Raw genomic sequence first — 12,827 nt, 5'->3', positions numbered from 1 at the left:
ACTGCTTTTGTGTCAGTAATAACGGCTCACTCTCCCTAAAAATCTAGTCATTGCTAAACATGAGCACATAATTCCCAGTATTCTTTTGGTAAGGCTAAAATGGATGTGTGTGAGCTCAGCAGCCAGCACAATGCCCTGAGTGAGGGATTTACGTGTCTCCACAGCATCATGCACATACAAATTCTCAAGCTGCCCATAGACCTACCTATCACAGAATTGTTGGAGTTGGAAGGGACCTTCTAGAGACCATACAGCCCAACTCACCTGCCAAAGCAGGGCTGCCCAGAGCACATCACTCAGGAGCATCCAGGTGGGGCTTGAAGATCTCCAGAGAAGGGGACTCCACACCCTCCCTGGGCAGCCTGTTCCAGGGCTCTGCCACCCTCACTGTAAAGAAGTTTTTTCTCATATTTGAATGGAACTTCCCATGTTCCAGCTTGAGCCTCTTGCTCCTCGTCCTGTCACTGAGAACCACTGAAAAGGGTCTGGCTCCATTATCCTTCAACCCACCCTTTAGATACTTGTCCTTCCTTGACCTATGTTATATAAAATGTATGTGATGCTCCATGAGACATGACAGCTCTAGAGACCTTTAAGAGGCAGTAGGACTTTCGCTTGTTTGTGTTTGGTCCAGGTTTTTTTTGTTGTATAAAATGCTGAGAAACCTCTGATCGTTCTTCCATAGATTTCCAGCCTGATGTATTTTCAGCTGAACACTTCTCCAGCTTCCACAGAAATACATTTCTTTGCCATCTGGTGTGCGTTAACCTTTGCACTCTTTAACAAAACACTAGGCTTTTCTGGCTATGTGATAAGGTGTATCCAGTGGAAAGAGAAAAATGGCAGACTAGGTTTTTTCCATGTTACATTGACAGAGACCGTTGTTTCTACAGCGGAGCAGCATCTCAGCAGAGATTAATGTTTGGTGTCATTCCCCTACACCCAGGAAGACATGATCATACCTGGCCTTAGGAGGTGGAAAGGGAGAGCTGCTAATTCTGAAAGAAACTGCAGGGCTGCTTTCATCATAGTGTACACCTCAGTTTATTGCTGCTGGAGCGATTGGGATCTGGCCATAGCTGCCTGTCTGCGAGGTCTGCCATCAAAATACTGCACTGTTCACCCACAAATGTCCCGGGAGGAAACGGAGGGTAGAGTTTCCTTGCCATAAAGATCTGAAGAGACTTGAGTAGATGTAGCTCAGAGAGGGGACCTGCATACTCCTAGTTATTTTAGCTGATTATTTATTAATTTGTATCAAATGCAGCATTCGTTTAAGCTGATGGTGACTAAGTGCACACTTGTGTTGCAGGGAGAGAGGTGGACTCTTCAGGGGTAAGATTGCTTGTCAAATACCTGTGCAGCTGCTCTGAGAAGTAATAGGATGCTCATCTGTGAACGCACTCACAGGACTTGCATGTATTTGCATCCATGTTGTGATCACAGCAGAGTTTGTGCAGGAACATCAGTGATGCAATTTTCTTCTCTTTTCTTTTTTTCTCTCTCCTTTTTTTTGGGGGAGGGTTGTTTTGTTTTGTTCATAGTGTGGTGGGTAAGAGCTGTAGGCGTGCTGCAAGCAGGGTGGTGTGGGAAACCACCCAGCAACATGGCTCCCTTGTCCTGCCAGCTGGTGGGTGGCCAGGAGCTGCAGCTGGAAGGTGCCTTGTCCCTCAAGTCAATAAGGAATGTCCTGCAAATCAAGGCCCTTGTGCATAAACATCAGTAAGGACATCCTGATGTTTCCTTGTTGCCATGTAAGACTAAAAGAATTCTCAGTCTTCGGTTTGTCAAATACATAATAGAGTTAATGACTCTCTTTTTTTAATGAAACGTTATCCTTTCTCCATTCCACCCCTGGGTTTGGTTTGAAGTGGTATACAAAGGTATACAAATACCTTGCATAGCTTTTCAATTCTCAAGTTTCTTTATTTTTAATTATTTACTTTTAAGAAATATTTCTTTGTTTTTAATCGGTTTTGCATGAATATATACTCTAAGCTGTCAATTTTTCATCTGTCAAATAGTTTGGAATTGTTAAAGAACGAATGTAATGGATGTTTTCTTAGTAGATACAGTAATCAGTTCTTCAAAAAGAATACAGCAACTCTGTTTCAAAGGAAAAAAAATGGTATTTATCTATTTTGAGGTCTTTTACAAGTGGGATGACCACAGATAACTCTATAAACATATCATCCAGATTTACAACTTTATATCCAGCATTTCTGCAGTCCACGTTAAACCCTGATAACAATGCATCAGAGTAAGATGAAAGGAAGCTATAGCTGTAAATAATGATGCCTTTCAAATATTTAAACTGAAGTTTCAGTGTTCTCAATAGTCATAATGGGATACGCTAGTCTAAAATTCTGTTTGAAATATGGCATTAGTACATTACATAAAAAGACAAATGAAATGGAAACAGACACTATGTTGTTCTAAAACTTAATAACTTGATCTACTACAAATTTTGGCTGAAAGAGGAGATAATTTCAAGTGGAAGTGTTCTTAAGATTTCTGGTGGTGCTGTGGCAGTTTGTGATTCTCTATTGGAAAGCTGCTTTTACATATTATTTATGACAGAAATATGGGCAGTGGGCTGTGTCAGCTCTCGTAGCTTTAAAGATCAGTGGTAAAGTTTCTTGGTGTCCTCAAATTCTGTCAAAAGCAGAGGTGATCAAAGACAAAATATGTTTATATTTTGAAAAGCACAGCTACTATTTGTTTGTATGAAATATTTGATCAGTTCCAAACACCAAAAAAAAAAAAAAAAAATTCACAAAAATAACCTATTAATAGGAAGTTTGCAAAAAGGGCTAATTTGGTCACCTAACTGTAGATTTCGTAAATCCAGATACTGATTTAGAAGAAAGTAAGTAATGAGTGTAAATCTACACAATATCTAGACTAGCAGATGTTCTTATATGTGTTCACTCAGATGAAAGTTTTGTCTCTAATGAAAAATGAAATGAGAATTTGTAGACAGTAAACTCAGTCAAATCACTCTAAATAACATTGTTTTCTGCTTCTCCTGACAATCCTGAATTTGCAAAGAAAACCATGGGTTTCCAGAGAGATTCCATAAATCCAAAAGAAATGTAGCACTAAAGAGTAGCTTTCCTTTAGTTTTATAGACTTAAATGTTGAAAACAACCCCAGTGATAGCTATTGTGCTGAGGGCTTACTGCTGTACCTGCTGTGACATTTGGTAATTATTGCTTTGAAAAGATACTTGAAATTGAGATATAAAAATTTAATTTCAGGATTTACAGTCAGCTTGGAAGAATTCTTCCTCTGCAAATTGTTACCATCAACAAGGCACCTGTCATCTTGGACTGTCACAACATGAAAGCCCTCTCTTCTCTTCTGAAACTGGTAAGCAGAATCCCGTGTATATACTTTTGGTCTCAAATTTTTATTTTGTGATCTTACTGCCTAGTCATACAGGTGTTCGATGCATATTGCAAGAAAAACAGAGACTATCAAACTATTTATTTCTCTTAAAGGCACAAGGAAAACATGCCTTGTCAAGTCCAAATGTAGAATGAATAGATGTGAGCAGGGAAACGCTGGATGAGAACGCAGTTGCATTATCACTTGCTGACGGACAACCTGTATTTTCTGAGTGTTTGAGAGCCTAGACAATATTATTCCCGTTTTATCTTCAGTGTTTTTTAGCTTTTATTCTGAAGACACACCTGTGGTAGAAAGACAATTCAAGAGAAAGTGAAATTCATTCAGACAAAAATCAAAACCATGCCCTCCTTTGGCTTTTTTCCCCGTGCGTCCTTTAATTGCCGCTGTAACCTAAAGCATCGCACATCTTTTAAAGATTCAGGGCTGCAGGTTTTGCAAGCAGGCTCATCTCATGGTGTAGCTGACCCTGAGCAGTGTTGCATCCACCTTCTGATCAATTACTTTCTCCATACTCCTCTCCCATTGCGGCAAGAACTAGTCAGAGCTGGGGGAGGCAGCAGAGTCCACATCTTCTGTGTCATGTTCATGTGGGGACACTGGTTGCCCACCTTTAACACGTTTCCACTTCATCCTTCTGTTTTGAAACCATACTTTGACCTGGGTGATAGAAAGGAAATAATTACTTATTGCCTCAATCTGAGCTGTATAAGTAGACCTGTGCATATATGTGTGTACCAATAGACAGAGGTTTTGTGGAGTTCTAGAAGAAAAGGTGAAAGGAACCTCACAAGTTAAAGTAATCCATTTCTCTAACAAAGGCAGGAACAAATCTTTCTAAACTGTTCCAGACAGATGTTTCTCTGAGACCCGCAAAGGTAGTACAAGTACTTTGCCTAGAATCTGTCTTTATGTCAACTAAGCATGTTAATCCAGTGGGCACAGTGCATCTAATGTCTTTTAACATCTAGTCCATCCAATCCAGTGCTTTGGGAGACTAAGATCACAATGAGGGAACAGAAATATCTCTCTCCACAGAACTCTGAATTTTTTCTTACCACCTCAAAATACTCTCTGACCCAGGAAGAATATATATCATTCTATAAATATATATCATTCTAATAACTTCCTGGTAATCGCAGTCTAAGCTGATACCCATATTCCATCTGTAAGCCTGGACATATCAGCAGGAACCAATGAGTGGTGGTAAGCAACAGCTTGTTAAATATCAGTTATTCCCAAATGTGTCTTTAGTTTAGATAAATATAATTGCATTTATTAACTACTAAAAGAAATTTGTAACAAATGTGCTTTAAAGGAACGCGGAGGCTTTGTATTAAAATACCTCTGTGCCATTGCAAAAGTACACCTTGACTAACGTATCTGGTTTTTAGCTTTAGGGAGAAGTTGTAGGGGAGGAAGAAGAAGCTAGGGAGGCAGGGATTTGGGAAGTACTTGTCTCTCGGTGAGATCCAGGTTCACAGCTATCTCATATCTCCTGAGCCTTGTCAAGTAGTTATGGTGGGCAAATTCAGCTTCCAGCTCCCGTAGCTGCTCCTTTGTGAAAGCTGTCCTTTCCTTCCGTGATTTGCTGCTTGTTTCTGACTTGTTGCTTGAGTTCTGGTTTTCTAAGAGGCAAACACACATGTGTAATTTGTAGTTATGCTGATCTGTGTGGATGTGTGTATTGCAGAGGTCTGATATAAAGTACTAATTGAAGTGCAAAGTGGAAGTTTTAAGACGTTTGTGTTACGTTCCTGCAAGCTCAGCGTGACTTAATGGTGTTGCCAGTCTTGGGTTCCAGGGGGCAAGGGTGGGACAGCTCAGGGTCAGGAAGGGGGTGGGTTGTCAAACCTGAAGAAGCGCAGGCCTAGGTCTGCAAGGTCAGAAATGAGCAGCTCTCATTCCTTGCTATCATTGCATCAAAATAATTTCCTTCCCCACATCTTTACTTTCATGCCTTGTATACACATTATCCCTCTCCCCTGATCTACCAAGCCAACAGGCAGCAAAGCTTGCACTACTTTGTGTATATGATGTGTGATGTCTTACGAGTGCGTGGAGAGGACCTCAGGGTGCAGGGTGGAAGGTAAAGTCACTTAATGAGCTCCCTATGCCAACATACAGCCTGGAGATCTTGTTCGTGTTGGGGTGGTTGGGGAACATGGTCAAAGAAGCAACACCAGAGAACCAGTGCAGCGTTCTTTGAATTCATAGAATCAAAGAATTGGCACACGATACTCCAGTCTTTGAACTTCTTCTAATCTTTGCTAAATGGAAACTACACAAAGATCTGGTATCTGTGTGCGTGATTGGCCTCAGCATCATCCTTGTCACCGTGCTGACCTGAAAGACTTTTATGCTATTTGTGCCCTTGGCTGCGATGTGGTCAAGTCTCATATCGCAAAGCCAAATCTCAAGCAATAGCCCAAGGGATGCTGCACCCTAAAAAGTGCTAAAAAGCAAACAGAAACTGACTTTGCCTGAGACTGTTCCTTTTTTCTCCTTTTTTTTCTTCTCTCTTTTTTTAAATTTTATTTTTTCTCCTGTGTTTTTAAAATTGGTGCTTGTGAAGAATCTCCAAGCAATGCACATAAAATGCACTTGTCTCAGTGAGCAAATCCCAAACTGCCAATCTTTCAGGGAACCAGTTTTACAAGTTTCTCGATTCTTTCTCCCCTCCTCCTATGGGTGGCTAGATTCCCTGAACTGTTGAGGATTAATTACTTATTTTTTGTGCGTAACCAGTGTACAACAAAGTTCTGGGTGTCCCAGCATAATATTTCTACATAGAAATGATGTGCAAAATGGTAGCAATGAGCATGACACACAGCAGCATCTTCTAGATATCCCTTTGGTTGCCAAACTAAGAAAGCTGGAAAAATCTATCAGGTGTGGCTGTGGGCTTCATGACTGATCTGCTCTTAGCTCTGTCCATCAGAAATAGAGAAATCAAACACAGCTCCTGTTAGTGATAACGTGCACAGGGACCAGTGTAGCACATGCTGCAGTGGTACTGCTCTCCTTTTTGAGGAAATTAGTTTTGTTTGCATCAGCATTGTTCTTGCTACTTATACTTCAAAAATCCCCAAATAAATTTGGGGAAAATATGAAAACAAACCCCAGAAGTTTCTCCCCATGCTTTTGGCCATAGTTGTACAATCCCCTTCATTCTCATCTCTTACTGAACAAACACACCATTCCATGTTTTCCAAAGGCTAACAAATGTGACTTTTGAGAGAGTGGTGGGGAAATGGGATTTGAAGTGTGGATCCCCTGCTGGGAACTTTGCCACCAGCTTCGGGAGGGCTTCCCCCTGGGTCTCTGCTCCCCGAGCAAACACACGGAGGGGTGAAGCAGCACTTCAATGCCAGTAACACACTGCAGCAACTAAAGCCACTTCTGTCAAATTAACCTGGGATAAAAACAGCTAATACAACATGAATATACATGTGAGCTTAGCACTTAGCCCTTGTGCAAAGCACATCCTTTCTAAGGGGCAGTTTCACCAATATTCATCTCCAAAAACCAATGTGAATAATTTTAAGTAGCTAAGTATTTCTGGGAAGAGAGCAGGATGTGTAGCTTGGATCCTGTCACCCAGGCTGCATGCCACATGGTGTTGTAAAGAGACATACGGTTATTCATGGCTGGAGGTTTTCTGATATTCCAAAAGTGGAAATTGGACCTGGTTGCTTCAGAGTTTTGTCAACAGAATGTGGAAAATGGCAAATGTGTGAAAGAGCAAATCAGCTTGGAAAGATTTTCCTACTGTACTGCCAGTGGTATTTTGTTTTGTTTTGTTTTTTTTTTAAAAAATGCTGCTCAGGAATCACAGGAAGATCTGTTTCTACCACGATGCATGCACACTTCCAGGACCCCAACCAGTTTCATTCTGTGGTTGAATTGAACAGCTGTTTTTTGCCAGGGCTGCAGCAAAATATGTGTAGGAACCCAAATGGTAAATGTTCCTATGCTATAAAGTTTCCAAACCAGAAACAGTGTCAGGCACTAATACGTACATGTGTGTATGAAGAAACAACCTGTTCCCTGTAAAACAATGGGCCGAATTCAGCATTTGGAGCTGATCAACAGAAGTCAGCTTTGCTTTGTGCTTACAACTGGCATAACTGAATCAGCATCTCGTCTCGCAAAGTAGCGCTGACTCTCCCTCACTGGGTTGAGAGCATGTTTATTCTAAGTGGTTAAATCAAGTAGTAAGACACTGATAGATCTTGCTATTGTGGAAGATAAAATTCTGAAAGCTATCAGGAACATTAGCCAAGTAAAGCGACCTCATAAATAGTAGATTCGTCTGGCAGCTGATGATAAAGTATCCAGAAGTTACTTCAATGTGCTCTTTGTGGCATAATGCTCAATGGAGGGTGCATACAGAGGGCTATGACACGTGACAGGTCTGCACCCAGACACCACTTTAAACTGATCAGGGACTTGCCTGTACTTTGCTTTTCAGTCCTTCTCAGGTTATCTGCTGCTACCTGCTGCTCTCTGCTCTTATCTACTGCTTCTTCATAGAACCACAGAGTGGCTTGGGTTGGAAGGGACCTTAAAGACCATCTAGTTCCAACCCCCCTGCCCTGAGTAGGTACACCTCCCACCAGACCAGGTTGCTCAAAGCTCCATCCATCTAATCCCATTTTTATGTCACCATGACTGTAAATGGGAATCACAAGCTTAGAAACACAGGCAGAAACTTTATTTGAAAATGTTAATGGCTGTGCCTGGTCAATGGACAGCAGAGGCAGCTGTGAAAGCTAACACTAGGTTAACTTCTATCTTCAGGTAGTTTGGTGAGCCTGTGAAGTCAAGACTGAATATGGCATTTAAGTAACTCAAGTCTGTAGAGGAAGGGAAAGGTGTGTGTGTTCATCCATGAGTACTTGTAGTAGTAGATGCCACTGTTATTATTGTCATAACAAAGCCATTCTTTAGATGTTTTTAATATATCCATGTTCTAAAGAAAGCTTTAAAGACTGACAAGGTTTGTTATTTTTACGGTATTCTGCTTATTTGTCAGAGAAATTAGCTTATTTTAGACTTTTCTAAGAATATTCTGCAAAGAGCCATGTTCCAAGATCTTCCCTGTGTATCTTGTAATAACTAGGGCCCTCACAAGAACCAACTGTTTTTGCATGTACTACTACAAGACATGGTAATTCTGTATCTATATTGCAGTTCGGGTAAAATTGTGGTGGATATGGAACCAACTAAAAGAAAACAGTTTATTTTGTAGGTTTTGCCTTCAAGTGATTTTAATATATTATCCTTTACTAGCCCAATCTCTGAAGAGAAGGCATTGGGTACCTAGATTTTTCTAAAGAAGTCAAGGAAAATTCTCAAGAGGAGAAGACAGACATGTTCCACTTAGAATAAACAATCAGGATGTGATAGGTCCAGCTGCATTTCTGGAATAATGCTGCTGTAAAAGTGAAGGAAATCCCAATAAAATCGCTTGCAGACTTTCCCCTCATTTGTTTTATTTTGTGTGGGGACAGAAGGAATGAAAAGCTTGCAGGAGGGATATAAAATAATTCTATCTGCTGTCTGGTAAGCAAAGAAGGGAGTGAAATGAAAAGCCATGGAATCCCTCTTTGGGATGCTTTCATTATTCTGCATTTGCTAGAATAACAACTTGTACAGACAGCAACAGTTGCTAAAAAGTAGGAAACACCATGCCTTCCAGTGATGTCATTGTTTACAGTTCCCCTGTAAGGAAAAGTATATGGGACAGAAGCAAGTATGAAAAGAAAATGTCAAGGGTGCTGGTAACAGAGAATAGAATGAACATTTGTCTTCTACTTAAAACAGGGAGATGTGCTTTGGAATCAGTCCCTTTAAGAATAAGAATATCACTCTGAATATACTGAAATCTGCTGTTTACTTATGACTAGCAAATGTTATAATAAAAGCATCATTCTCTATTAAATTTAAAACCAAAGCAAACTTCTTTGCATTTGGGTTTTTGGGAAATTTTTGCTTCAATGTTTTTTTCAGTTGAAATTAACTTAAATTCTACAAAGCTGAGTTTCTAAAGGAAAAAACAGGTAACCAAGAGGAGTAAACTAGATTCTGGGCATAAAGACGTTTGGAATGTTAGTTATTTTATGTGTTCCCTGACAACCTATTCATATGGGAAGACAACAAAGATTAGGACTAATTGTGTGACAGAGAGAGCACGAATACAAGCTTGTTGTTTAAACTGCAATATGAAAGTTGCATTAGAGGTGGCTCTTCTCTAGCCAACCTGTAAAACCTAAAAATAAATAAATATTTTTATTGCTGTGTTCTCTACCTGTAAAATGTGGATACTGGAAAACACTTCCCGCTTCATAGCAGTGTTGTGGGGAAAAGCAATCTGTAGCTCGTAAATGAATACTATAGCAAATGAATGCCTATAAGCATCTTAATTTTTAACAGCTTCCTTAGGAGAAAACAATTTTATGCATATTTCACACACCTGGATTAGAGACAGCAACAAATCAGAAGTTATATAACTATGAAATAACTGAATATTGTGCTGTAGAAAGAACATGTTTTGTTAATGAGGATGGCACAATGAAAACTATGTACATTTTTTGCATTGTTGGACATTGTACCAATGTGGACACTTTTAGTAGCGCCTGTTTTGAGGTAAAAACTTTTAATAATTAGTGAAGCCAAATAGAATTTATATCTAAAGGGAGACTTTGTATCTTGTACTTCTTACCATAAACTGAGATGTCAAAATCCTGGTATATTTCCAACTAGCACAGGCAGCTCAAGATGACTGCCGTTCTCTTATGCTTGGACAAATAGCAGCTATGCAATATATAACTCCACATCCTAGGACTTTCAGCTCAGTTTATACATGCCATGTGATTCCTGTTTAGTTTACAGCAAATGTGCATTGTGCTGGTGAGTAAAATGCCTGGTTCAGTAAAGGAGATCTGCAGGAGTGAAATACAAACACCAGAGGTCATCAAGGAATAAGTCATTTAATTTCAGTGTTATTGTGTAAGTTTCCCCAGTCAAGAATTACAAAATGTTTTCCTCATCAGCTTTATTTCTTAATTCCTGATCTTACAGGGGCTCTCATTCTATAGCCTGTACTATCCCACAACCCTGATTTCATATCACCTACCTGAGTTTTCCTTTTTTCTTTTGGATGACTTTTTCTCAGTCTCACTTGTAGTATTTACTGGTACCTCATCATCTTCATTCATACCCACTGCTGCACTCACTAGATTTGGGCTGCTGCCTTCTGACTCCCCAGAACCCAAGGCCAGTCCTGGGTTTAGTCGTCTTCTGGCCTCAGTTGCTGCAAAATGCCAGTCAGAGTGTTGGAAGGAGGGGTGCTGCTCCACAAACGCCCGCTCCTCACGTGGGAAGCTATGGGGAGCAGTCACCAGGCAGGAGGTGGAGAAATCAGAGTAAGTAGCAAAATCTGATTTTTGATGGAAGGAGAATGGTGCTGGCGGGTAGTGGTTCAGCCCTGAAGCTGTGGTGACGTCCGCGTGGGTGCTCCGCAGGCACCCCCAGAGCGGGGCAGGAGGCTGTGGACTGCGCATGCAGCTGCTGCTGGTGGGATCCATTCGCTTCCAGTCCTGTCCACACTCCAGTGTTTGTGACTAGTTACAGTTTAGGCTTCAAAAATCAGAAGAGGAGCAGATGGGAAATCTTCCAAATTTTACGGAATAGATTTCCTTCCTAAGCAACAGATTGTTTGTGGGTTTTATGCTGTTGCAGCTTTGTTACTTTGGGAACTCTTCTCAATGTCTTCATTGTCCAGACTGGAAAACGGTCTATGCAGCGTTTGCCCTGAATTGCTTCCCAAGGCCTGAAGCTTGTTCCTTGTGAAGGGCTGGACATGAGTGAAACACTTTTTAAATACTGTGCTGGGGAGAGTGTGACAAGTTTGTGAAGTGAAATGTGAGAGAGGGGAGGGAGGGGTTAACGTACATACACTCAGTCCCTCCAACCAAAGCAAAGCAGGCAACTATTAATCATCCGAAACCTTATATGCACATCTAATGGGATTTGCAGATGGAGCCTTTTAAAGAAACAATGTCTGTATTTTTTTTAAAAGGGAAAGAGCAGTGCACAAAAAAGGCTTTAATGTTTCCTTGTAACACTATGAAGTTATTTTTATTGCACTGTTAATAAAATTCCCCAAGTCCTGGATTTGGAAAAAGCCCTAACACAGAATTCAGCAGATGCCAAATTTCAAGAGCTAAAGTGGGAAATAAAAGTAAGAAAGACTTCACTGATTATATATAATTTAAGCCCCAATCCCAAATTTAGGAAAAAAAAAAAGTAAACCTGCCTTGTTCACACAGGCAAGGTCTTGAGTGATTTTTGTTTGTTTGTTTTGTTAGCTTTGTAACACATGTATTTGCCGAGTTTGCTGCCAGTGGCAGTTATACTTTCTGTATTCTACTTTCCAGGGAATTTTCAATATGCCACTCCTTCCTGCAAGGAAATCTCCTGCTTTTATGCCAATGGAAGACATGTTTTTCATCTTTTGTTGAAAGTTTTATAGTTTTTCCTAACAGAAAGCAGATTCTTAGACCCTAGAGCCATCACAGTTGAAAAGACATTAACAGGGAATCTGTTCTCAATCCCTTTTTCGCAGAAGTGTGGCAGCTGGGAATGCCCACAACCCTGCTACGCTAGGGTTACTGTAACTTCTCTCAAGGTTGTTCTCTATGTTTTTAATGACAATTTATATGTGTATGTGTTCCATGTTTCCATAATCTGCTTGCAACCATTTCCAATACTTATCCCCCCGGGCCTTGCTGTACGTTGTGTGCGCCTCTTTCCCTTCTCCCACCATTTGTGCTGGATTTTGTGTTCTCTCATAGACACAGAGATTTAGCAGATGGACACGGAGCCTTCATTTCCACAGCAGCTTAAGTGATACTTTTATTTGGCTTCTGTAGAACTCAGAATTGTAACATTGCCAGGAATCAGGGGAAAAGAGGAAAAAAAAGAAAAAAGTGTGCTTATCCTGTTGTATCTGTTGGTTCTTGAGCTTGACTTTTTCCAAGGAATCAAATGTGTTTAGTCCAGCTCTTTCTAACAAGAACACCAAATTCTGTTCTATCACGTGAATCCTGACTTTCTTGCAAAATACTAAATATTTGTACCTAATTCATTCTCTAGGAAGACCTCTGCTAAGTATTTAAATCTGTTGCTGTGTTATATTAGAGGATAAACATTAAAACGTATTTCATACTCACTGGCAGGAGGAAAATCCCCAGACTGCTCTTTTTCTGAAAGGCCAGGTTATAATGAATTAATGAATGCTGCAAATGTTCCAGGCACTGGCAGAATCTAAGTCAGAGTCCACAACTTTTTTGCCAAAGCAAAGTATTTAATTTAGATTCTCTGTGTGTATGTTGTCATACACACAACAC

At 40.3% G+C, this 12,827-nt stretch overlaps 1 protein-coding gene across 1 annotated transcript; it reads right to left on the bottom strand.

The window, feature by feature from the left end:
• Positions 1 to 2,066: 2,066 nt before the first annotated feature.
• MEOX1 (mesenchyme homeobox 1) lies at positions 2,067 to 11,297 on the bottom strand. The gene is made up of 3 exons (XM_014959111.1): positions 10,553 to 11,297; positions 4,867 to 5,039; positions 2,067 to 4,071 (listed from the first exon to the last, which is right to left on the bottom strand). Exons 1-3 carry the CDS (start codon positions 11,001 to 11,003, stop codon positions 3,949 to 3,951), a joined length of 747 nt encoding a protein of 248 aa, XP_014814597.1. The 5' UTR covers positions 11,004 to 11,297; the 3' UTR covers positions 2,067 to 3,948.
• Positions 11,298 to 12,827: the final 1,530 nt, after the last annotated feature.

Source organism: Calidris pugnax, unplaced genomic scaffold (genome assembly GCF_001431845.1).
Source record: "Calidris pugnax isolate Ruff unplaced genomic scaffold, ASM143184v1 scaffold341, whole genome shotgun sequence".
Lineage (NCBI taxonomy): Eukaryota > Metazoa > Chordata > Aves > Charadriiformes > Scolopacidae > Calidris > Calidris pugnax.
This window is presented reverse-complemented; position numbering and strand designations above follow the sequence as displayed.

Coding starts and splice junctions, on each gene's coding strand:
- MEOX1 (XM_014959111.1), bottom strand. CDS start 11,003: ATGGATCCCACCAGCAGCAGCTGCATGCGCAGTCCACAGCCTCCTGCC. Junction 5,040..10,552: donor AAGAAAAAAGGAAAACTCAG/GTAGGTGATATG, acceptor TTTGCCTCTTAG/AAAACCAGAACTCAAGCAAC. Junction 4,072..4,866: donor TGGATCTCACCGAGAGACAA/GTACTTCCCAAA, acceptor TCTATCACCCAG/GTCAAAGTATGGTTTCAAAA.